At 32.3% G+C, this 26,197-nt stretch overlaps 1 protein-coding gene across 4 annotated transcripts in view; it reads right to left on the bottom strand.

Moving 5' to 3' along the window:
- Positions 1-26,197, bottom strand: part of LOC100932957 (sodium channel protein type 9 subunit alpha-like) — a 148,288-nt gene that overhangs the window by 30,611 nt on the left and 91,480 nt on the right. For all 4 annotated transcript variants that reach the window (XM_031960528.1, XM_031960532.1, XM_031960530.1 and 1 more), the window contains exons 16-21: positions 25,475-25,939; positions 20,987-21,107; positions 19,014-19,168; positions 17,671-17,844; positions 2,925-3,029; positions 1,705-1,986 (exon numbers count right to left, since the gene is read on the bottom strand). In XM_031960528.1, coding sequence (XP_031816388.1) covers positions 1,705-1,986; positions 2,925-3,029; positions 17,671-17,844; positions 19,014-19,168; positions 20,987-21,107; positions 25,475-25,939 — 1,302 coding nt within the window. The remainder of the gene's footprint in view (positions 1-1,704; positions 1,987-2,924; positions 3,030-17,670; positions 17,845-19,013; positions 19,169-20,986; positions 21,108-25,474; positions 25,940-26,197) is intronic.

Below are 26,197 nucleotides of genomic sequence, written 5' to 3'. Positions count from 1 at the left end.
CATAATGAACTTACAATGCATCAGCCCTCCACTTTACTAATTTCTAGAATTCCTCAATTACTATTTTAAGGTACTGGCTTAAAAATCAAATAGCAACTCTGGTCTTCTAAAAACCACATTTATCCAAATATATACATAAATATCTCTATTTCTCTATCCATTAAAAATCAATATAATCAGCTTATTTTGCAGTCCTACATGTTTCATTTAAGTATTTAGAGCATTATTCTGAGAATAGACCCATATGCTTTACCATCATGTCAAAGAGATTAAGTTAAGAACTCCTAGATGAGGGCATATGGTTGGTCTCACCCATTGATCATTAATTGTGTCACTGCATAGAATGTTCATATTTCATTCAATATTTAGACTATTTCTATATAAATAAGCTAGAAAACAAGGGTTAAATAGAAATGAAAAGAGAATTATGGCATTTCATGTGAATATTTCATATTTTTTTTCCAATACTACAACTCCACTTCTCCTAGAATACCAGGGATTAAAAATGTGGATGATAAATTGTCCATAGTTTGACATATATATTCCCTTGCTTATACTTGCTAGATGACAAATGTATTGTCTCATTTTCCAAATTTCTAATTTCCCCCCAATCCTGACTCTGGCCACTAGCCACTGCTTGGAACAGTTCTAAAATCTCAAAGATATTAAGAAGAATATTCCACTTCCAAATATCAATAAAAACAGGTAAGCTTCTATGAAGTATATAGGAGACAGCTTTTGTATCAGCTTGTCACAATTGTTCCTCACATGAAATGTTTTAAGACTCCTTACTCTTCTTTGGACGCATTCTTATTTGTCAATACCCTTCTTGTAATATAACATTCAGAGATCAACACAATGTTCCAAAAGTGTCCTCACCAGCCAATCAGGACTAGCTAGAACTTTTGAAAAATGCATTATCAGTAATGTAGCTCAAGATTGTATGCGTTTTATTCTTAATATTTATGTCATACTATTGGTTAACTTTCGGGTTATAGTAAATCAACCCCTAGGTTTTTTGTATATGGATTGCTGTTATTCTAGATCTTCCTCCATTCAGTAATGATGCATTTTATTGCTTTAATCTACATTTGGAAGTTCTTCTGCTTTAATCTACATTTGGGAATTCTTCATGTTTATTCTTCTGAAATTTCACACCATTAATTTTGTTTCATAAGATTCTGACCTGGTAGTTCTGCTGAGTGTTGTATTTTTTTATTTTTTTTATTTTTTTATACTAAATTTTTGAATGTTGCTCTTAAAAATATAATTTTAAAAAATATTCACATACCTTTTATCCTTTTACATGTTCTATCAAGTAAGCAATTAAATAAAACTTGTATAAGAGAACAGTTTGGAGTAATGTATGAGTAAAGAGGATCTAGGTTTAAGTCTTTCACAGGAAACATAATGGAAATATGATTTGTATGAGTCAGTCACCCTTTCTTAGGGTGATTGGGCAAACTCTAAAATTTTAATCAATAGAGGAGATCCTCATTTGTATTGTTGGATGAAGTTTTCACATAAAGACTGATGAAATGATAGATTTGAACCAAAAAACAAAACAAAACCCAGAACCCTTCTCTCTCCCCATACACTTCTGGAATGAGTTATTAAAAATGAACCTTGGATATTTTTCTCTCTCTCTCTCTTTCTCTCTCTCTCAATATAGATATAGATATAGATATAGATATGGCCACTTACTAATTGAAGGAGTGAAAGGTAACCATTTCCAACATTGTCAAAATTGACTTTTCCATTCTTCCATTGCACATCTCCACCACTGTTGATAATCATCCCACAGTCAGAAAAATTGGTGACAATAGTCCTAGAAAGTCTTTCACCAGTTGTGGTGTTAACACATTTGAAGAACTTGCCAGCAAACAAGTTCACTCCCTTTAGGCTAAAAAACAGCCAACACATAAGGCAGACCAGAAGTGCTTTAAGAATGGATGGAACTGCTTTTAAAAAAACATACAAAACCACCTAGACAAAAAAGAGGTTTATTGATATCATTACAACACATTAACGAATTGTATCATTTGATTAACAAAGCTATTACTTTCCCAAGAATCATATTGCATCAAACTATATAAGAATAATATGTATAAGATGTATATATACATATACATATACACATATACATATATACATATACATATATGTACATACATATACATATAAGTATACATATAATAAGCATACATATAATAATATGTATAAGAATATACCTGTTACATAATATGTATAATAATATTTAGTATACATATAATAATATGTATAAGAATATACATGTTACATAAGAATATATAAGAATCATATTATGTATTAGGAAAGCCAAACTTATGCTTATTTTGTGTGTGGCTATATGTATTTATATGTGTGTATATATGTGTGCATATATATGTATATGTACACATACACACACAAATATATATATATTTGTGTGTGTTTATCTCTATGTATCTTTTTAATAACTGATACTGCTATTAAAACAGTATGATGGGGAATCAGGATGGAAGGCAGGAAAATGTGGATTCATTTCCTTCCTCTAACATACTGATTGTGTGACTCCAAACAAGTGTTCTAAACAAATCTCTAAGATAGAATTGCAGAGCAGATGGAAAGCAAATCTAATACTGTAAAAAGCATAGTCTCAATTCATGAATTGAGTATAAAAAGTAGGATTTCTTCTGGAACTTTCAGATATCTGTCTTTTCTATACCAAACATTTGTATGTTATAAGAAATCTAAGGGATAAAAATTAGCTTTAAGCATCTGCATCAATTTATACAATGGAAGGAGTATTTATGTTGGTTTTGAGATTACAGAAGGATACAGTTAAGCATTTTTAGAAAACATTACCTTCCACCAGTTTATATTATTTCCATGGATAGATTATTATAGAAAATTTTGTTTCTTACCCTTACTTCTTCATATACAGATAAGATTCTTAGTGCCCGAAGAGATTTTAGAGCAGCAAATTTTGGGTATCCTAGATAACTGGCTACTGAACTAAACAATGAGACCTGGGAGGAAACAAGGAAAACTATTTCACTATATCATCCTAACGTCCTCTATAAAATTAAAGACATGAATTAAAGTAAAGCTTTTTAAATTATGGGTTGAGATGTCATATGGAGTAATATAATTGAATGTAGGATCATGAAGTTATGATTTATTATCAGTAAATATGTCATTTGTATACTTTTTTATATACCTATATACCTGGGATTGTGTAAAATTTTTTCATGTGCAAATGGGTCATGAAGAGAAAAATCTTAAGAAGCCTATTAAGAAAATAATCAGATTACATCGAGAAATAATGCAAGGTGATTTCAACTTATAGGAAAGTTCTTTTCTAACATATTTGAAAGAAGATACATTAATAATAATGAAATGAAAGAACAGAATAAAAAGGGCCTAAGTAGACCCAATAGAAGTAATTTTTTTTGCATTTATTATGATTAACAGTTACAGTAACACACATTTTAAAGACTTGACATTAATAGTAACAATGCTATTTCTAGCCTTGAAATGGATACTTTATAATTTTAAAAATGGGAATTACTTTTATTTTTAAATATTGATATCTGCAGAAAAATCTAGTGTTACTTATCAGGTGCCTTGAAAAAAGGCTTTATTAAATTTTTATGTTTCCCATATGTAGTACCTAAAATATCCTGAGTGTGAAAATATTTAGTGTTTATTAAGATTACATTTTTCATGATAACCATAAACACTAAGCTATCTCAATGTTCTAGACTGACCTACACTCTTTCCATCTCATATTATCTCCCCTTAAACATGATCCAAACAATCAATTCATTTAAGCAAATGTTGGTGTGGTAGTCTGGTTTCCAAAACTCGTGTTTTGCCAAAGATAGCTTAGCTTGTGACCCTGTTAGATAGCAGCTGATGGCTTTTCCCCCTTTCAGTCACATCAAAGCTTTCACAAGAACTATATTTCTTTTCTTTTTTTTTAGGCATACACATTTATACAATTATCTTGCTGCACAAGAAAAATCAGATCAAAAAGATAAAAATGAGAAAGAAAATAAAATTCAAGCAAACAGCAATAAAAGAAGTGAAAATGCTATGTTCTAATCTATCCTCAGTTCCCATAGTCCCCTCTCTGGGTGCAGATGGTTCTCATCATCACAAGATCATTGAACTGCCCTGAATTGTATCACTGTTGAAAAGAGCTACAAGTGACTACATTTCTAAAAGACAGAAGTACAAACCACTATGACCCAAAGGTCTTAATGTTAAGAGGGAAAGAGGAAGTCACTGCCAAGTAATATTCAGTACTAAATTAAGACAACACAATGATTCTATTCAGTGCTCAAAGGAAATACAAAAGGTTAAGGGGCAATAAGTTCATTTACATGAAATTATCACAGGAAGTTGATATGCGATCTTGCCAAATTCAAGTGAAATGATTAGGGAATGTTTACAAAGCAAAAATGAGTTGTCTATTCATTTAGGATAGCAGATACTGCCTTACACCAGCTATTCCTTCTTCTTCATTATACCCCAACTTGAGAAAAGCCATAATAAAAGTGTAGAATGATGATTGTCAGGTAGATTTCTGAATTCACTGAAAAGGAAACTCACACATACATACTCACACAGATAAGGAAGACTTTCTGCACTATCTCTTCTCTCCAACCCCAAAGCGCAGAATTTTAATGAACTTGGAAGGTTGAAAAGCTTTGGAATTAAAATGATAACAGACAAGGAAATAAATTTGTCTTTGGGGTAATTAACTGCTCACCTGGCAGACTTAGAAATATCTAGCTTTAGATGTGGCTATTTTCAATATCTTCTTCATGAGTCAGTGTATAATCATAGTATTCTAATAACCTTACACTGGGCCATTAGGTAATGCTGTGGATAAAATGCAAGGTCTGGAATCAGAAAGACTCCTCTTTTCTGAAGTCAGACACCTTAGACACCTACCAGCTGTGTGATGCTGAATGTCACAACTCTTGGTTTTTTTTTTTTTTTTTTTTTTTTTTTTCAGTTTCTTCTGTAAAATGAATTGGAGAAGGAAATGGCAAACTGTTCTGGTATCTTTACCAAGAAAACACCAAATTCGGTCATAAAGACTGAACAATAACATTTTTAAATTTTATGATCTTTAATTATCTTGTTAAATAGAATATATTTTACTTGGACTGAGAAAAGAGAGATATTTGGAAAATTTCTAGAGAGCTTATAAATGCCATCAGTTAACTTCATTTCTGCTTGAGCTTCCAGTGTTCTTGTGGCAGTAGTCTGAGAGTTGCATGGGTGAAAAAAAATGAGATGGAAGTTTAACAGCAGGCCCTTGAGAAAAACCATCACTGTGATATTTTTAAATTCTTTGAGAGAAGACTAAAAATACCATCTATGATTTTTCAAATATTCCAATACATCACACATCACCAAATTATCAGTCACCAAGTAATCTTCTCATCTATTAATCTTACAATCCATCAGTTACACTAGATAGCTTAGTGGTAGAGTGAATAAAGTACTGAGTGTAGTCAAAAGACATTTTCCTGACTTGAAATTCAAAATCAGACACTTCATAGCTGTGTAACCCTGGGTAATTCATCTGTAAAGAGAGCTAGAGAAGCAAATGCCAAACGATTCCTGTACCTCTGCCAAGAAAACTCCAAATGAAGCCACAAAGAGCTGAACATAACTGAATAACAACCAGTCTAACTAAAAACTGTGATGATGCTATTTTCGTACAGTATTACAACACTGTCTTCTGCCTAGCAATGTGAACAAGCAAAATAACAACAATAACATCAACACTAATACACACAAATGCATTCAAATATCATATGGTCAGATGGTAAAAAAAAAATTAGTGCTTCTGACAAGTCTGTTTTAATGGTTCACTTTAGTCAATTTCTTCTATTGTTTTATCTGTTTCTGTTCCTTTGTCTTGCTTTGTCTTGTTTCTTTGGTTCCTCCTAAAAAAAGGGGAGACTCTCAGCCCCTGGTGGCCCTCAAGATTCATCCGGCTCCTCTTCCTTAGAAATATATAGAGATATATCTCTAGTTGGAAGTATTAGCAAGCTTAATTATCTTCTGAGAATGGGCACTGGATGACTGGAAAGGCAGGGAATTCTTTCCTCTACAATTGTATTTCTCTGCTAAGGTTTCTTCATCTTCTACACAACTTGCCATTCAAGACTTTACTTAACAGGCCATCTTATTGAACTTCTACTTTTTGTTGTAATGTTTCTGCAATTAGCTATGTTAGTCATTGTTGATGTGAATGTGGACTACCCATATAACTATTACTAAATAATATAGAAGAGAAAGAAACAAGTTGCCCCATTGGACCATATTATATCAAATGAAAAAAAAAGTCTATTTCAAAAATCTGCAAATCCATTAAAAGAGAAAAAGGGCCCTCACCTCTGCTTCTATTTTTCTGAGGTCCTCTTTGACTTCCAGAAATATTTTCTTTTTTTAATTAACATTTTTATTTTCCCAAATATATGCAAAGATAGTTTTCAACATTCACATTTGCAAAACCTTGTGTTCTAAATTTTTCTCCCTCCTCCCTATCCCAGACTGGAAGCATAAGTTAAACATTTAATTCTTCTAAACATATTTCCATATTAGTCTTGCTGTACACAAAAAATCACATCAGAAGGGAAAAAACATGAAAAAGAAAAAGCAAGCAAATATCAACAAAAAGGCAAAATATAATGTTTTTATTTATGTTCAGCCTCCATAGTTCTCTCTCTCTGAGTGTGGATGGCTCTTTCTATCACAAGTCTACTGATATTACATTGAATCATCATTTTGTTAAAAAAGAGTCAAGTCCATCCTATGTCATCATCACATAATCTTGCTCTTGCTGAATAATGTTCCCTTGGCTATGCTCACTGAATTTAGTATCAGTTAATGTAAGTCTTTACAGGCTTTTTGGAAATCAGCTTGCTCGTCATTTCTTATAGAACAATAATATTCCATTACATTCATATAATAAGGTATTCCCCAACTGATGGGCATCCATTCAATTTCCATTTTCTTCTCAGTACAAAAAGAGGTGCTACAAAATTTTTGCAAATATGGGAGTTTTTTCCCTTTTTTAATGATGTCTTTGAGATACTCAAAGAGACACTGCTGGATCAAAGGGTATGCACAGTTTAATAATCCTTTGGGTTTACTTCCAAATTGAATTCCAGAATGGTTGTATCAGTTCACAACTCCACCACCAATGCTTTGGTGTCCCAGTTTTCCCATATCCTTTCAACATTCACCATTATCTTTTCCTGTCATCTTAACCAATCTAGAAGTGTGAAGTGGTACCTCTAAATTGGCATTTCTCCAGTCAATACTGATGTAGAACATTTTTTTTCATATGACTAGAAATGGCTTTAATTTCTTTTTTTTTTTTTTTTTTTTGAAAATTGTTCATATCCTTTGACCATTTATGAGTCAGGGAATGAATTATAATGGGTTTATATTCTTATAAATTTGAGTCAGTCCTCTATATGTTTTAGAATTGAGGCCTTTATCAGAAACACTGGCTGTAAAAAATTTTCCCCCAACTTTCTGCTTTCCTTCTAATATTGGGTGTACTGGTTTTGTTTGTACATTAAAAAAAACAATGTAATCAAAGTTATCAATTTTGCATTTCATAATGTTTTCTAGTTCTTCTTTGGTCACAAATTCCTCCCTTCTCCACTGATCTGAGAGGTAGACTATTTCTTGTTCTCCTAATTTGTTATGGAATTACCTTTTGTCTAAAATATGAACCTATTTTGAATTTATGTTGGTAAAGGGTGTTGATCAATGCTTAGTTTCTGCCACACTATTTTCCAGTTTTCACAGCAATTTTTGTCAAATAGTGAGTTCTTATCCCAGAAGCTGGAGTCTTTGGATTTATAAATTCTAGATTACTACTGTACCAAATAATACCAAATAGTTTTGATGATTACTGCTTTATAATATATTATAGGTCTGGTACATCTAGATCCCCTTCCTTTGTATTTTTCATTAATTCCCTTGAAATTCTTGACATTTTGATCTTTCAGATGAATTTTTAATTATTTTTTCTAATTCTATAATTTAATTTCTTAGCAGCTTGATTGGTATGCCAATGAATATGTGGATTAATTTAGTTTGAATTGTCATTTTTATTATATTAGCTTGGCCTACCCATGAACACTTGATATCTTCCAACTGTTTAGATCTAACTTTATTTGTGCAATATGCATTTTATACTAGGGTTTATATAGTTCCTGGCTTTGACTTGGCAGGTAGACTCCCAAATATTTATATTATGTACAGTTATTTTAAATGGGATTTCTTTTTCTATCTATTGCTGCTGGGCTTTGTTAATAACATATAGAAATACTAATGATTTGTGTGAGCTTATATCCTGCAACTTTGTTAAAGTTGTTTCTAGTTGTTTTTTGTGGATTCTCTAGCATTCTCTAAATATACCATCATATTTTTGCAAAGAGTTATAACTTTGTTTCTGCACTACCTCCTGTAATTCTTTCAATTTCTTTTTCTTCTCTTATTGCTAAAACCAACATTTCTAGTACAATACTAGATAATATTGATGATAATGGGCATCCTTGTTTCACCCCGATCTTATTGGGAATGCTTCTAGCTTATCCCCATTATATATTATGCTTGCTAGTGATTTTAGATAGTTGGTTCTTTTCAATTTAAGGAGAATTCCATTTATTCCTGTGCTTTTCAGTATTTTTTAATGGGAATGATTTTGTATTTTGCCAAATGATTTTTCTGCATCTACATAATCTTATGATATCTGTTAGTTGGTTTATTAATATAGTTAAATATACTAATAGTTTTCCTGATGTTGAACCAGGCCTGCACTACTGGTATAAATCCTATTTTGTCATAGTGTCTTGTTCTGGTGAAAGGTTGCTATAAACACATTGCTAATATTTTATTTAAGATTTTTGCATCAATATTCATTAGGGATGTAAGTCTAAAATTTTGTTTCCTCTATTTTAGCCCTTCCTGGTTTAGGTATCAGCATCATACCTGTGTCATAAAGGAATTTGTGAGGACTCCTTCTTTCCCTATTTTCTCAAATAGTTTTTGTAGTATTGGAATTGATTATTTTTTAAATATTAAAATTCACTTGTAAATCCATCTGACCTTGGAGATTTTTTCTTAGGGAGTTCATTAATGGCTTATTCAGTTTGTATTTCAAAAATGGGACTATGTAAGTAATTTATTTACATATCAATTAATCTGAACAATCTATATTTTTGTAAGTATTCATTCATTTCTATTTAAATTATCAACTTTGCATACAATTGCATACAAATTTGCATACAATTGGGCAAAATAACTTCTAAATATTGCTTAAATTTTCTCTTCATTAGTGCTAAGTTCATCCTTTTAATTTTTGATACTAGTATTTTAGTTTCTTTTTGCCTTTTTCTACTCAAATTCACCAAAAGTTTATCTATTTTGTTCGTTTATTTTTCTATGGCCTTTTAATATATGTAATTTTTTACATCATGTTCTGAAAAAGATGCATTTACTATTTCTGCCTTTCTGCATTTGATTGTGAGGTTTTTATGTTCTAATACATGATCAATTTTTGTGTAGGTGCCATGTACTGCTGAGAAAATATGTGTTCCTTTCTGTGTCTATTCAATTATCTCCAGAAGGTCTGGATTCGGAATCCAGAGGATTCTATTAACCTCTCTAATTTCTTATTTATTTGGTGGTTAGATTTATCTATCTCTGATACAGGGAGGTATTCCCCATTAATATAGTTTTGCTGTTTCTTGCAAGTCACTTACAACTAAACTTCTGTAGGAATTTGGATGCTATACCACCACTTGGATACTATAACACTATATACAGGTTTAGTCTTGATATTACTTCATTATGTAATAGCAAGATGTAGTTTCCTACCTTACCTCTTTTAATATAATCTTTTTTTTTTCCTTTTGCTTGATCTGAGATGAGAATCACTACCTTGGCTTTTTTTTTTTTTAACTTTAGCTGAAGTATAATATCTTCTGATCTAGCTTTTTATCTTTACTCTTATGTATCTCTCTGCTTCAAAAGTGTTTTTTGTAAATAGCAAATTGTAGGATTCTGACTTTGGGAAGAGAGTTCATCCTATTCACATTCACCATTCAGAATACTAACTCAGTATTTCCCACCATCCTATTTTTCCCAAGTTATGTTTTTTTCTCTCCTTTAATTCTTTCCCTCCTCACCATTTTTTTTGTTTCTGACACCACTTCCCTCAATCTACTCTCCCTTTTTCTAGCCTCCCCTTTCTTATCCCTTTCCCCTTCTACTTCTGCCCTCCCTTTTTTTAGTCTCCCTTTTTTCTTTCCCCTTTCCCTTCCTAATTCCCTCTAGGGTGAGACAAACTCCTATACTAAACTAAGTCTGTTTGTTAATCCCTCTTTGAACAAATTCTATGAAATTAAGGTTCAAAAAATGTTCATCCTCCTCCCTTCTTTCATTCAACTGTAATAGATGTTTTTCTTTTGCCTCTTCATGTGATGTAATTTACCCCATTTTACCTCTCCTTTCCTCTTCTCTCAGTACAATATCTTTTTCATTTCTAATTTCTTGTCTAAATCATCACATTAAAATCAAATTATACATATACACTCTAAGTATATCCTTTTTTAAAACTGCCCCAGAAGAAATATGGTTCTTAAGAATTACATGTATCATCTTCTCATGTAGGGATGTGAACATTTTTACATTTAAAACAGTTTATTTTCTTCCAGTTACCTTTTTATGCTTCTCTTGAATCTTGTATCCAACTTTTCTATTTAACTCTGTTATTTTTCATCAAAAATGATTGAAAATCCCCTATTTCATTTAATATAGAACCTTTTCTCTGAAAGAAAATGCTTAATTTTGCTGGGTAGTGGATTCTTGATTGTGATCCAAGCAGTTTTCCTTCCAAAATATCATATTCCAGGTCCTCCTATCCTTTAACATGGACACTGTTATGTAATCTTGATTGTGGCTCTTCAATATCTGATTTGTTTCTTTTTGACTGCTTGCAGTATTTTCTCCTTGATTTAGCAATTCTGGAATTTGGCTACTGTATTCCCTGGAGTTTTCATTTTAGGGATCTCTTTCAAGAGGTGATTGGTGCATTCTTTCAATCACCATTTTACCTTCTATTTCTAGGATATCAGGTGAGTTTCCCTAGATGATTTCTTGAAAGATGTTGTCCAGATTTTTTCATCATGATTTTCAGGTTGACTAGTTATTCTTATATTGTCTCTCTTGGATGTATTTTCCACATCTGTTGTTCTTCCAATGAGATATTTTACATTTTCTTCTATTTTTTACAAAATTTTGCCTGACTGTTTCTTGATGCCTCATTTAGTCATTCACTTTCTTGTTCAATTCTAATTTTTAGTAAATTATGTTCTTAGTTAGCTTTTTAAAAAACCTCCTATTGCATTTGGCCAATTGTATTTTTAAAGGAACTTTTGTGTTCATTGGATTTTTCCCTATTTCATCAATTCTGTTTTTAATTTTCCATTTTTTGTTGTTTTCTTTTTCCATTTCATCAAACTTATTTTTAAAATGTTGATAACTTTGGTATATATATATATATATATTTTTTTTTTTCCATTGCACCATATTTAGTTTTAAGGAGTTGTTTTGTTTTTCAGTCAATTTCTTTATTTACATTTCTAAACTGTCGGCTTTCCCTCAAAAAATTTCTAAGCTCATTTTCTTTCCCCACTTTTCTTTCTTTTAAAACTCTTTTTAATGCTTCTAAGAGAAACTTTTGAGTTGCAGATCAATTCATATCCAGCTTTGAGTTTTCATCAGAAGACATTTTACTTTTGCTGTCCTCATCTGGGTTTATGTTCTCATGTTCCTTGTCTCCACAGCACCTCTTTACAGCCAGAGCTCTTTTGGGGAGGGGCTTTTTTGTTCAATATTTTTTTTTGGAATTTAAATTTTTTATTATAGCTTTTTAGTTACAGAACATATGCATGGGTAATTTTTCAACATTGTCCCTTGCACTCACTTCTGTTCCAACTTTTCCCACCCCCTCCCCTAGATGGCAGGCAGTCTCATACATGTTAAACATGTTAAAAATATATCTTAAATACAATATATGTGTACATATCCATGTAGTTCTCTTGTTGCACAAGAAAAATGGATTCAGAAGGTAAAAATAACGTGGGAAGAAAAATTAAAATGCAAGTGGTCCACATTCATTTCCCAGTGTTTTTTCTCTTAGTGTAGCTGATTCTGTTCATTATTGATCAATTGCAACTGAATTGGATGTTCTCATTGTCAAAGAAATCCACTTCCATCAGAATATATCCTTATATAGTGTTGTTGAAGGTGTATAATGATGTCCTGGTTCTGCTCATTTCACTTAGCATCAGTTCATGTAAGTCTTTCCAAGCCTCTCTGGATTCATCCTGTTAGTCATTTCTTACAGAACAATAATATTCCATAACATTCATATACCACAATTTACTCAACCATTCTCCAATTGATGGCCATCCATTCAATTTCTAGTTTTTAGCCACTACAAAAAGGGCTGCGACAAACATTTTGGCACATACAGGTCCCTTTCCCTTCTTTAATATTCCTTTTTGGGATATAAGCCCAGTAGTAAAACTATGGATCAAAAGGTATGCAGTTTGATAACTTTTTGAGCATAGTTCCAAATTGTTCTCCAGAATGGTTGGATCCATTCACAACTCCACCAAAAATGTATTGGTGTCCCAGTTTTCCCACATCCCCTCCAACATTTGTCATTATCTTTTCCTGTCATTTTAGCCAATCTAACAGGTATGTAGTGGTATCTCAGAGTTGTCTTAATTTACATTTCTCTGATCAACTGTGATTTGGTACACTCTTTCATATGAGTAGAAATACTTTCAATTTCATCATCTGAAAATTCTCTGTTCATATCCTTTGACCATTTATCAATTGTTGAATGGCTTGATTTCTTATAAATTAGAGTCAATTCTCTATATATTTTGGAAATGAGGCCTTTATCAGAACCTTTAATTGTAAAAATGTTTTTTCAGATTATTGCTTCCCTTCTAATCTTGTTTGCATTAATTTTGTTTGTACACAAGCTTTTTAACTTGATATAATTGAAATTTTCTGTTTTGTGATCAATAATGATCTCTTCTTTGGTCACAAATTCCTTCCTCCTCCACAAGTTTGAGAGGTAAACTATCCTATGTTCCTCTAATTTATTTATAATCTCATTCTTTATGTCTAAATCATGAACTCATTTTGATCTTATCTTGGTGTATGATGTTAAGTGTGAGTCCATGCCTATTTTCTGCCATATTAATTTCCAGTTTTCCCAGCAGTTTTTGTCAAATAGTGAATTCTTATCCCAAAAGTTGGGATCTTTGCGTTTGTCAAACAATAGATTGCTATAGTTATTGACTATTTTGTCCTGTGAACCTAACCTATTCCACCGATCAACTAGTCTGTTTCTTAGCCAATACCAAATGGTTTTGGTGACTGCTGCTTTATAATATAGTTTTAGATCAGGTACATCTAGGCCACCTTCATTTGATTTTTTTTTTTTTCATTAGTTCCCTTGAAATTCTTGACCTTTTGTTCTTCCATATGAATTTTGTTGCTGTTTTTCTAGGTCATTAAAATAGTTTATTGGGAGTCTGATTAATATAGCACTAAATAAATAGATTAGTTTAGGTAGTATTGTCATCTTCATTATATTCACTCAGCCTATCCAAGAGCACTTAATATTTATCCAATTGTTTAAATCTGACTTTATTTGTGTAGAAAGTGTTTTGTATTTTTTGCTCATATAGTTCCTGACTTTCCTTTGGCAGATAGATTCCCAAATATTTTATGCTATTGACAGTTATTTTAAATGGAATTTCTCTTTGTATCTCTTGCTGTTGGATTTTGTTGGTGATGTATAAAAATGATGAAGATTTATGTGGATTTATTTTGTATCCTGCAACTTTGCTAAAGTTGTGGATTATTTCTAATAGCTTTTTAGTAGAATCTCTGCAGTCTCTAAGCATACCATCATATCAGCTGCAAAGAGTGATAATTTGGTTTCCTCATTAACTACTCTAATTCCTTTAATCTCTTTCTATCAGAAATAGATGAAATTCACCTATTTCATTAAATGTCCATTTTCTTCCCTGGGAAAAAAATGCTTACTTTGGCTGGGTAAGTTATTCTTGGCTACATACCAAGTTCCTTTGCCTTTCGGTGTATCAGATTCTAGGCCCTTTGATCCTTTTATGTGGATGCTGCTAGATCCCAAGTAATCCTTATTGTGGCTCCTCTGTATTTGAATTGTTTTTTTTTTTTTTTTTTCCTACCTGCTTGTAGTATTTTTTTCCCTTGGTTTGAGAGTTCTGGAATTTAGCCACAATATTTCTTGGAGTTTTCATTTTGGGATCTCTTTCAGTAGGTGATCGATGCATTCTTTCATTGTCTACTTTATCTTCTGTTTCTATAACATCTGGGCAGTTCTCTTTGATGATTTCCTGAAAAATAGTGTCTAGGCTCTTTGTTTTCATCATAATTTTCAGGAAGTCCAATAATTCTCATATTATCTCTCCTAGATCTGTTTTCCAAGTCTGTTTTTTCCCCAAGTAGGGATTTAACATTTTTTTTCAATTTTTTTCATTTTTTTGGTTTTGTTTGACTGATTCTTGGTGTCTCCTCAAGTTATTCATTTCCATTTGTTCAATTCTGATTTTTAATGAATTATTTTCTTCATTTACTTTTAACTTTCTTTTTGTAATTGCCCAATTGATTTTTTAAATTAGTTGTTTTGTTCTATGGAATTTCTTTCCATTTGGTCAATTTTATTTTTTAGAGAGCTATTTTCTTTTTCCAATTCACTAATTCTGTTTTCCTTGGAATTGTTTACCTTTTCCAATTCACTAATGCTGTTTTTCAGGGATTTGATTTCTTTATCCACTCTCTTTTAATGAGTGGATTGACTTATCCAGACCTTCTTGCCAAGCTTCCCTTTCCTTTCCCCATTTTCCTTCTAGCTCTCTTGTAAGAGCCTTTTAAATTTCTTCTATGAGAGCCTTGTGTGTTGAGGACCAGATCATATCCCCCTTTGGGGATTCATCTGGAGACAGTCTGTTGTTAATCTCCTTAGCATCTGAAGTATGCTCTTTATCAGTACAGAAGTTATCTATAGTTAGAGCTTGCTTTAACTTTTTACTCATTTTGACAAAAAAGAAACAAAACAAACAAACAAAAAAGGAAATGTGGTCTGCTTTTTGGGTAGTATGGTATTACAAAGCTTCCTATACAGACTACAGGAAATAGCAGTGAAGCAGCAGCGGAACAGCAATGGCTGTGCTGCCTGCACAGTGGTTGCACTCTGAGATTCTAGCATGTGTTGAGTTACTCTGAGTGCTGGCTGGGTGTGGCCAGGTCTTGAGAGACCCTAGTGTTTCTGGGTTGAAATCTTTATCCCCTGTGTTTATAGCTTCTCTACTGATCTACTGTAGGCTTGCTGCCAGGGCAAAGTAGCTCACAGTGTGGTAAAGTTCTCCCGGCAAATTTTCTACTGCCTGAGACCACATCCCGCCTCTCTCTGGTCTGTTCAGTATTAGCTGCCTTTGGTGCTCTTGCTGCCTGCCTGAGATCTGCACTTGGTCCTGCAAGCAAAAACAGACCTTTTCTGGTGAATTTTCAGGATATCTTGTGTTGGTAATGTGTTGTATTCCCAATATTTGTGGTTTTTTTTTAGTCAAGGACTAATTCCAAGACCATATCAAGAAGAAAGGCAAGGAAGAGTTTAGATAGATGCATGTGTCCTCCCTGCCATCTTGGCTCCGCCCCTTTTTTATTCAATTTTAAAGGTTGAGATCTGCTCTTATGGCACAGAGTGGATTGTTATGGCACAGAGTGGATTGTTATGAGCTTCCTCTGAAGTGTGACAAGGGTTTACTACTGATTGCATTGTAGGCAGTGGTGCTGCAGGTTTTCGCACTGTACCAGGTTATCTTGGCCATATCCAGACTGTAATGCTGAGGTTCAGGGCCTCATAGTTTGCCTTTTGCAGATGCAGTGGAGGGAGGTCTCACAGTTGGTCTGCTATTCTTTTGGCTTTCCAAACCAGGACAAAGTAGCCAACATTGCTGTATTTTGTATGAACCCCTCAAGTTAAATTCCCCATACCACGCCTCCCTGCACTGGGCCACCTTACACCATACCTGTACTTGGCCATGTTCACTTCTGTCTAATTGAAAGAACTTTTGTGAAGTCCTTCCCAATATCTTAAGTTGGAAAATCACTTCACTCCAAATGTTTGTGAGTTTTCACTTTAAAATTCATTCAGAAGCTTAATTTAATTTTGATTTTTATGAAATTTGGGAAGAGTTCAGGAAATATTCAGTGTATTCTCTACTATTTTGGAAATTTTCTTCTCTCATCTTGCTTTTTCTTTTCTCCTCTCTCCCCATCTTTTTTTCTGTGACTGTGTTCTTTTTATCTTTCTACCTACTTGAAAGCTACTTCTCATCATCCTTTTCAGGTTACTCTTTCCATATCATATAATGTGAGGGTATTTCAAAGCTGTCAGACTACTTTCTATTCATTTTAATAATGAATTTCTTTAATTTATTAACTTTATAAACAACTATATGTTTAATTATGAGCTCTATGCTGATAAGCACAATTTGGACAATGATCCCTAATCTTTCTCCTCAATATCAACTACTTACTGGGTATTTCAAAGCAGATGTTCCAGATGTATCTCAAATTTAACATGTCCAAAACCAAACTTGTTATCTCTTTCCCCAATCCTACACAACTTCTACATTTCCTTATCTTTTGAGTTCATCACCATTTGCCCAGCAATCCAGTTTTGAAACTACAGCCTTACCTAGCATAACCAATTAGTTGACAAATCTTTTTTCTTTAATCTCCAAGACATATCTTGTTTCTGTACTCAGTTCAGACCCAATGAAGAAGTCTTAATTTAGGAATATTGCAAGTAAATTCCAATTACACTTCTTGCCTCAACTCTCTTTGCTATTGGACAGTATTTTCCACATAGGTGACAAAACATTTTTTCCCAAAAATACAGGTTCAACTACATCCCTACTGCTCAATAAATTAGAATGGCTCCCTACTGCCTCTAGGATCAAAGATAAGCTTTACTATTTAGCTGTTGTTGACCATCAAAACAAGGTGACAAACTCATTTTCCAATCTTATTATAGAAAAATTATTCCCTTTCCTGTACTTTGTGGTCTGGATCAACAAACCTTCTTGCTCTTCATACATGGTAGTCTATTTCTTATGCCTGTGTCTTTGTATTGGCCATTTCCCATAACTACAATTCATTCCTACTTCACATCTGTTCTTCACATCATTTGTTCCTTTAAAAAAAAAAACCTTTGACATAAAGAATTTTTTCTTTGTTTCAATGTCTAATATCCCACAACCCCAAATTGACTGTGTATTTATTTACTTTGGATATATTTATTCATATTTATATCATCTACCTCTAATAAAATGCAAGCTGCTTCCAAGCAGGAATCATTTCATTCTTTTATATTTATAGTAGTCATTGTGGTACCTGGCATATAGAAAGCTTTTCATAAATAGTAATTAATTAATAAAATTGTAAGCAGGTGAATGGTCTTTTAAGAATCTGATTAAACATACATACATTAACAATCAAGAATTCCAGCCAGCACCAGATGTTACTAAAATATGTTTTGTATCCATAAGCCATCCACTTTAGAAACATCTCTAAAATGAAGATATAAGTAAAGATCATGTCACCATATTCTAGAATAATCTTGATAGTCTTTCTCTTCTCGATGTAAATATCTTCAAAAATCTGTGTACAAATAAAACAATTGATTAATTCATGGACAAGTTTTGTTTTATAATGAGAGGAGAAAAGGAAATAATTTCTTGTTAAAACATGTTAAGAATAAGGCTAAAATTGTATGTTCAATCAACTATGTAAGTCTTTTAGTTCAGACCTGGTTCCAAAGACAGCTAATACCGTGAGCTAGTCGTTTTATAATTTTATCCCCTGGTTCATCAGAGGCTCAGTCAGAAAGGGTATGCATGGATCAATAAAATACTGTTCAATTAATTGTGCCTCAACAAACAATAATTATATTTATCAATAAGAGAGGAAGAAGATAGAAAAAAGAATGGAGGAAACAAGCATTTATTAAACATCTACTGCATGTCAGTTATGAGACAAATTGTTTAACTTATTTGATCTTTACAGTAATTCTATGATAAAGAGGTTATGATCACCCCATTGTATAGATGAGGTAGGTAGACCAAATAAAGAAAATTGCCAAGGATTATAACAGTTAGCAAGTGACTAGATTTGAACTCAGGGATTTCTGATTCCAGGCTTAGAGCTCCATCCATTATGCCATATAACTGCCTCTGTGAGAAAATACAATAGATAAAACAATATGGGAGACAGAAAGGGGAATGAGCTTCCAGAAGACTCCATATGAATCAATTAAGTCCATAAATAGAGAGAATGTCTTTGGAAAGAAGATACTTCCTTTTCCCAGAAATTGGAAAAAAGGAAAGAGAAGAGGAAACTTATAGTTCATAGCCTTGCTAATTTTCATAAAGTAGGAGTTGAGGTTCTTCCTTAGGCAAAATAGTGGATAGAACAGAGGCTGAAGTCAACTAGTCAGCAAAATGAGAGTTCCAACTTGAATTCAGATGCTTATTGGCTACATGACTCTAAGCAAGTCACTTAATTTCTGTCTATCTCAGTTTACTCAGTCATAAAATGGGGATAATAACAGCATCTACCTCCCAAGGTTGGTACCAGGATGAAATGAGATAATATTTGTAAAGCACTTAGCATAATTACTGACATATAATAAATTATTAATAAATGATTGCTTCCTTACCTCCTCTACTCTGGACTAAGAGTGGGTGTTAGGAAGGATATGAGAAAGTGAGAAAATAATTTTAGGGATAAATATTCCCATCAGTGTCATCCTTGCTTGTTATTTCACTTACCAAAGCAACAGAGCTGAGCCAGATGATGAGAATTATGGAAATTTCAAAGCACCCGTGTTTTACTGTCCGATAGCAGGTTTTCCTTATATTCCACCAAATCTTTCCTTTTCTAGAGTTCACATTGGCCTCACAGTAAGGGAATCTTCTTATGCAACCTATTAAAAGCAAAATTGTAATGAAACACCAAATATAAGTCAATGCCCATTATTGAGGAATAGTGGAATACATTGTGGTATATGAAGGTAATAGAATATTATTGTTCTATAAAAATGATGAACAAGCTGATTCTAGAAAGGCCTGGAAAGATTTATACAAACTGATGGTGAGCAAAACCAGCAGAACCAGGAATGCCTTGTACACAAGAACAGCAAGAATACACAATATCAAGTTTGAAAGACTTTATTCTTCTCAATGGTTCAGTAATACAAGACAATTTCAACAGACTTTAGACAGAAAATGCCATCTGGATCCAGAAAAAGAACTATAAATACTAAATGTAAATAAACATAGGCTATATTCACTTCTTTTTTTTTTTCTGTTTTTTTTTCTCTCTCTCCCAAGGATTTTCCCTTTTCTATTTCTCTCTCCCACAATGATTCTCTCCTACAATGTATATTAAAAATAAGTAATAAATTTTCAAAAAGACAACCAGATATCCCACAAACAGTTCATTAAGCTCCAAAAATATTTGTTTTGTGGGTTTTTTAAAGTGAATGGAGAGAACCACTTGTAGATTCTATTATTGACTCCAGGACTACATAGAAGAACAGTGACACTCATGCAGATACCTTGAAGTATACACATAAGGATAGATTATTATAATAATAGGAAAGGAGCTTCAAGCCAAGCCCAGCAAAGAATAAGCCTTAAAGTCTCTTCTTTGGGAAAAATTTTGTTGTTGTTGACTTGCTTTAGTTATATCTAACTTTTTGTGACCTCATTTGGGATTTTCTTGGCAAAGATACTGAATTAAATTTACTTTCTATTAATAAGGACATAATTTTTAAAGCTTATCTTCTATAAAAATAGGCTGAGAATTGGATTTTTGCATGATACAAGTGACATCAAATTGCAGCAGTGCTGTTGTTGGCTGGATCTTAAATATAAATTGGGTAGTTAAGTCAACTCATTTTGAATATGTGACACACTGCCATGAATCCAGGTAATGACAATATTGAACCACAATAAATAATGATATCTATGTAATATGTTGTAATTACAATACTTCCATTCTCCAATTATCTAGTATGTAGTACCATTAGCATGATAGAATCCTATCAGTACATGGCTATAATTGCAGACATGTGTCATAATTAAATCTATGAATTTCTATGAAATAAGTAAGCAAGAATGAAGAAGGATGGTATGACTAAAGAATCTTACTTTTTACATGGAAAATTTTTGAATCTTTATGGACAGAAGCCAGAGTTCACATTACATAAATTATAAGGAATTAGGAAACATGGAAAATTATATGAGTGTGTCTATCATATAATATCAATAAGTAACTGTCACATAATATTAATGGCCATAGTGCTCTTGGGACTTTTCATTTTGGGGTTTCTTTCAGAAACTCACTAGTGGATTCTATTTTTATTTTGAATTCTTATTCTAATAAGTCTGGGCAGTTTCACTCAATTTTAAAAAATAACCTATCCAGGCATTTATGGGGTGGACACAATTTTCACAGTCTGATGCTTTTTAGATTATCTCTTCTTGCCCACGTTAATTGTTTTTTTGTGATAAAATTGTACATTTTCTTTGGTATTTTTGTTTTTTTCTTCTCACTTAAAGATATTTATTCATTGTGTTTAGGACACTGTGATATAATTTACGTATTCATGATGCCAAAATAGTAATGAATGGTTTAAAATGAAAAGTATTACAAACTTCATTATTATCAATGTTTGATACAAAATTCAAAACAATAGCATAAAATACCAACTGTGATATGTATTCTATGTTTCACTTACCATATGTAAAGCAGGCACCTGGTTCATCTGATTTCAGAGGTTTATCCATTACTTTTTCACCTTCCCCAGATGCAAGGATGGGAGCCATGCTATCTTCAAAGAAACTATTTTGGTTGAAGCTCTAAAAACCATGCCCATTCCCCAAGAAAAAGAAAGTTTTCATCTTCTAAATGACTAGAGCTTATTTCAATGTCATTTTTATTAAAAGAAGAAATTTATGCTAAATATCAATAACAAAAGTATAGAATAAAAGTATAGACCTATATATTATGGTTAATATAAAACAAGCCCTAAAGGTATATTCACACTTAATTTTTTTCTTTCCATCCATGCCTGTGTACTGGATTTGGTAATACAATTGAATCATCACCACTTTCACCTTTTAGTGTCTTGCTCCAAGGTCATGATTCACATAGACCATGAAGTACGGTAAGAATATCAAAACAACAACAACAACAACAAATAAAATTTCAAGCATTAAATAACAGTAGAAAGATTCCAGGGAGTTGTAGCTTTGGGAGAATAACAGAAATTCAAAAAACAGATTTAATTTAAATGAGAAGGCTTCTACTCACTTGTAGTGATAAGAAAATCCAGATAAATGGAGGGATTCTTGTTGTTGCTTGTTTTGCTATATTTTTTAATTAAGTTTTTTTCCTTTGAACTAGTCTATCATTTGATGAAAGAAGTATAAGTGGAGATTCATGCTATGATTCTTGAAATATGACTGCAATTTGGCTTTGTGGGAAGACACACATATGATACAACCTTGAGCTTCAATTGGAAAAAAGGAATCATCTCGATGCCAATTCAATTCTATTAAATGTAATTTACTAAATACTTATGTTCAAGTTATTCTTTTAGGGGATAAAGAAGATACAAAACTATATACTCTGGAGAAGTTTATAATACATTAAGGAGGTTTGAGATGGGCAGTCAAATAACCATTATACAATTTAGAAACAGATAAATGCATAGTAGAAGTAGTTTTGCCAGGAATGAATCTGAATAGAGAATATATACACAGAATATCTAGGACTAGAACTAACTATAAATGGCCTATAGTGGTTGAAATTAGAAGGATATTTCAAGAATGATCTGAGAGGAAGGGTCAGAAGCTACTCTGAGGTCTCTCTTCAGACCTCTACTACTCAGGATTGCCAATATGTCAACATTTCTTCACCTAGAACTTCTCATTTCTAAAGCAAGTGGTACCTATGTTCTAAGTGCTAAAATAGTTCATGCTATATTTTGAATAAGTAGAAAGGATGAGAAGTTCTTATCCTATAGTTGGAAGAAAAAAAAATCAAAAAAAAAAAAAAAGAAAATAGGAAGAAAAATATCCTGTGTTATGCTCATCCTATATTTGTGTTTATGGAACACAGGAAGTAACAGGTCTTGCCACAAATTAAGTATTTTCTATAATTTAGTTTTCTGAACTGAGATAAAAAGTGTCCAATAAGAAAGGGCTAAGAAATGCCAAGTTGGTCACACAGATAAGAGCTGTTTAAAGATGGGTGCTGAGTTGAGGAGTTAGAGGCAAGAAGTAAATTCCAGATAAAATGGGTCAACAGAATTTGAAGAACAAGTAAATAGAAGTATTCTTCATGATTTGATACCAGAAAAACAAAGTGGATTCATGTGCAAAAATATTTGTTGTATTCCTTTTTGTAGTGGTAAGAAACTGGAAACTGAGTGGATGACAATCAATTGGAGAATGACTGAATAAATTATGGTATATGAATGTTATGGGATATTATTGTTCTATAATAAATGATAAACTTGGATTTCAGAAAGGATTGGAAAGACTTATGAACTGATGCTAAGTGAAAAGAGCAGAAGCAGGAGATCATCATACATGACAACATCAAGACTATATGATAATCAGTTCTGATGGACACTGCTCTCATCAACAATTAGATGATTCAGGCCAGTTCCAATGGTTATATGATGAAGAAAACTATCTGCGCCCAAAGAAAGGATAGTGGACCACAAGATAGTATTTTCATTCTTTTTGTTGTTGTTTGCATTTTTTTTCTTTCTCATTTTTTTCCTTTTTGATTTGATTTGTCTTGTGCATCATGATATTTGTGGAAATATGTGTAGAAATATTGTATATGTTTGACTATATGGGATTGCTTGCTGTCTGGAGGAGGGAGTAGAGGGAAGGAAGGGAAAGAATTATAACACAAGGTTTTGTAAAAATGAATGTTGAAAATTATCCATGTACATATTTTAAAAATAAAAAAGCTTTAAAAAGAAAAAAAAAGTGGGTTTATCCCTCTCGCAACTATAGATAAAGAAAGAATGCTTAATCAAACTAGTAACAGATGATGACAAAAGATAAAAAACAGATAAATTAGTCACACAATGTTGAAAAAAAACTCTATTAGCTAAATCAATGAAAATAGAATAACAAGAAATAATTTTCCAGTAGAGAAAATGGGGGAATTTCTTAGATTCAGGTTAACTAGATTTCTCTCTTGGTGCAAGACACATGTTTGGGGCTAGATCATCCAATAGGTAGTTGGATTTAGAATTCTTTGAATAACCATATTTGAATAATAAGCATTAATCATTGGACTGAATTGGGAAGGAAGTTTCTAGCCAGGTATTTGTTCTTAACTTTTCTTAGTAAAAGTAACAAATTTTCTTAGTAAATTAGATAAAGGCATTTAATGGCATTGAAGTAACAGATGACATGAAAGTGGGAAGGATTGCCAACATATCAAGTGAAAGACAGTATACAAATTTAATTTTATTGAGAATAATAGGTAGATTAATTATATAAAAGAATGAATGTCAAATCCTAAGTTTAGTTTTGAACAATAAAACCAGGTCCAAAATAGGGAATTGTGGCTAGACAACAATTCATATGAAAATTTTTGGATGATTTTAGAAGAATGTAAACAATATGAGTAAATAGTATGGGAAATGGGAGAAAATAGTACTAGTATACTCTTCCCTGGTCAGATTATATTTTTGAGTGCTGTTTTTTTTTTTAATTCTAGGGAAATATAGAGTTCAACATTCTTTGTCCCCCATTTTTATTAAAAAAAAGTAGAAAGTACATTGCTATTATCCTTTATTCTCAAAGAGGATCTCACAAGATATCTTTTGGTCTACATGTTAGATTTCTTTTTTTTTTTAAGGATCATGCTTTAAACTCAAAGTACTCTGGCTCAGCTACACCCAGAGAAAGAACTCTGGGTGATGACTAAAAACCATTACATTGAACTCCCAATCCCTATATTTATGCCCACCTGCATTTTTGATTTCCTTCACAAGCTAATTGTACAATATTTCAGAGTCTGATTCTTTTTGTACAGCAAAATAACGGTTTGGTCATGTATACTTATTGTGTATCTAATTTATATTTTAATATATTTAACATCTACTGGTCATCCTGCCATCTGGGGGGGGGTAAGAGGTGAAAAATTGGAACAAGAGGTTTGGCAATTGTTAATGCTGTAAAGTTACTCATGCATATAATCTGTAAATAAAAGGCTATTAAATAAATTTAAAAAAATCAAAAAACAAAACAAAACAAAACAAACAAACAAACAAAAAAAGTACTCTGGCTCTCATTAATTGACCAACAATAGGTCCCAAACTAAGAAATTACAATCTTATAATTGAAGACTCATAACAAATAGGAGATTAAATGATTCCCCAAAAGCCATACAAAAACTGATAAAAATCAGGACTGTAATTCAGTTTTCTACATGCAAAATAGCATTTAAAAATTACAGTTGTGGTTTCCCATCTTGGGCCATGGATGACTAGAAATCTATGAATTATTATAAGGAGTTTTTGGATTTTCATGCACACTTAACATTGTTGTTTTTGTTTTTATTTAGCTCAAATATAATACATATAATGAAAGTATGAATCCCTCTTGAGACTAAACATGTTTTTCATATATATGTGTTATTACCAATTATTAAAGTAGGGATTGGCTTGAGGGCCAATACCACCTGAAGCTTTCCTTCAAGTTGAGAATGGATTGACATTTTAAAGTTATCCTTAGGCGATAGTTTTTGGCATGTAAAACATTATTGACAATAAAGAATCACAGAATTTATACTATCTTCTCAGAGTTCCATTAAAAGAAAGTAAAGGAGTAAAAGGCAACCTTTAACATGTTCAAATTCTACCCTTATACAGACTAGTTATATGACCCGGGTCAAACTATTCAACAATCTCTAAGGATATCTCTCTAAGGTTATTAGCTGCTAAACTGTTGCCAATCTGTACTTCTTGAAGGAGTTCCTTCCCTAGAAGGTTCCTAAATTGAGGAAATCAGAGTTGTGGGCCATTAGTTTTTCTTTTGATGAATACTACTAATGTAAATATTTATTATCACATAGGCTATAGTCTATGTAATTTTCTGCTATTAAAAAGTGTTTTTATTCTTAAAGACCTAAATCACATTGCTTCTATATCAAACAATATAATATAAAAAAAATTTCGTGTAATATTTCTTACCTCTTTGCTACTTTCAGTGTCCAATCCATTCTTAAATTCTTTGGTGGAACAGACATTTTCAAGATCAGATTCTGTTAAAGCAATTGGTGCTGGTCCTGAGAAACTAGGATTAGGAATAAGTGAAGAAGAATCACTTTTGTTTTTGACATATTTCTCCAAGCTGATTCCAATACTATCAATTCTATTTTCATATTTCTGGAAATTTTTGTTCATGTCATTAACTGTATGGTTGGATGTGACATTCTTCTTCATATTTAAATTTTCCTTTCCTTTGATATAATTTGAAATTGTCTTCTCAGAAAACCCTTTTGCAATGAGGTCAAATAAAGTTCGTTTTGCATAATGTAAGCCTTTTTGAATCTTTGCCATTGCAAGTTTCAGATTATTGGATTCAGAGCTCACTTGAATTGCTGCAAAGTTCTCTGAACTAAATGAGCTCAACAAAGCCACAAACAGGATAAGTAACTAAATGAGGAATTAAAAAAAAAAGGAGCTTGTATTAGAAATGCATCTCTTGTGTTCTGAAAAAAAAAAGGCTTAGTATTAAGCTCTTTTAAATGTGCATTTCAGGTGAAAGTACAGACAAAATAAATGCAGTAAAGGCAAATCTGATCTTTCTCTTCAGGGGAACACACACATGAACACACACATTAAACATACAGTATATGTGTTTAGAACACTCAAGAAACAAATTCATAGAAGCAAAGTCATAAGCAATAATAA

Source organism: Sarcophilus harrisii, chromosome 3 (assembly GCF_902635505.1).
Source record: "Sarcophilus harrisii chromosome 3, mSarHar1.11, whole genome shotgun sequence".
Taxonomy (NCBI): Eukaryota; Metazoa; Chordata; class Mammalia; order Dasyuromorphia; family Dasyuridae; genus Sarcophilus; species Sarcophilus harrisii.
The sequence above is the reverse complement of the archived record's forward strand: the minus strand, read 5'-3'. Positions and strand labels throughout refer to the sequence as shown.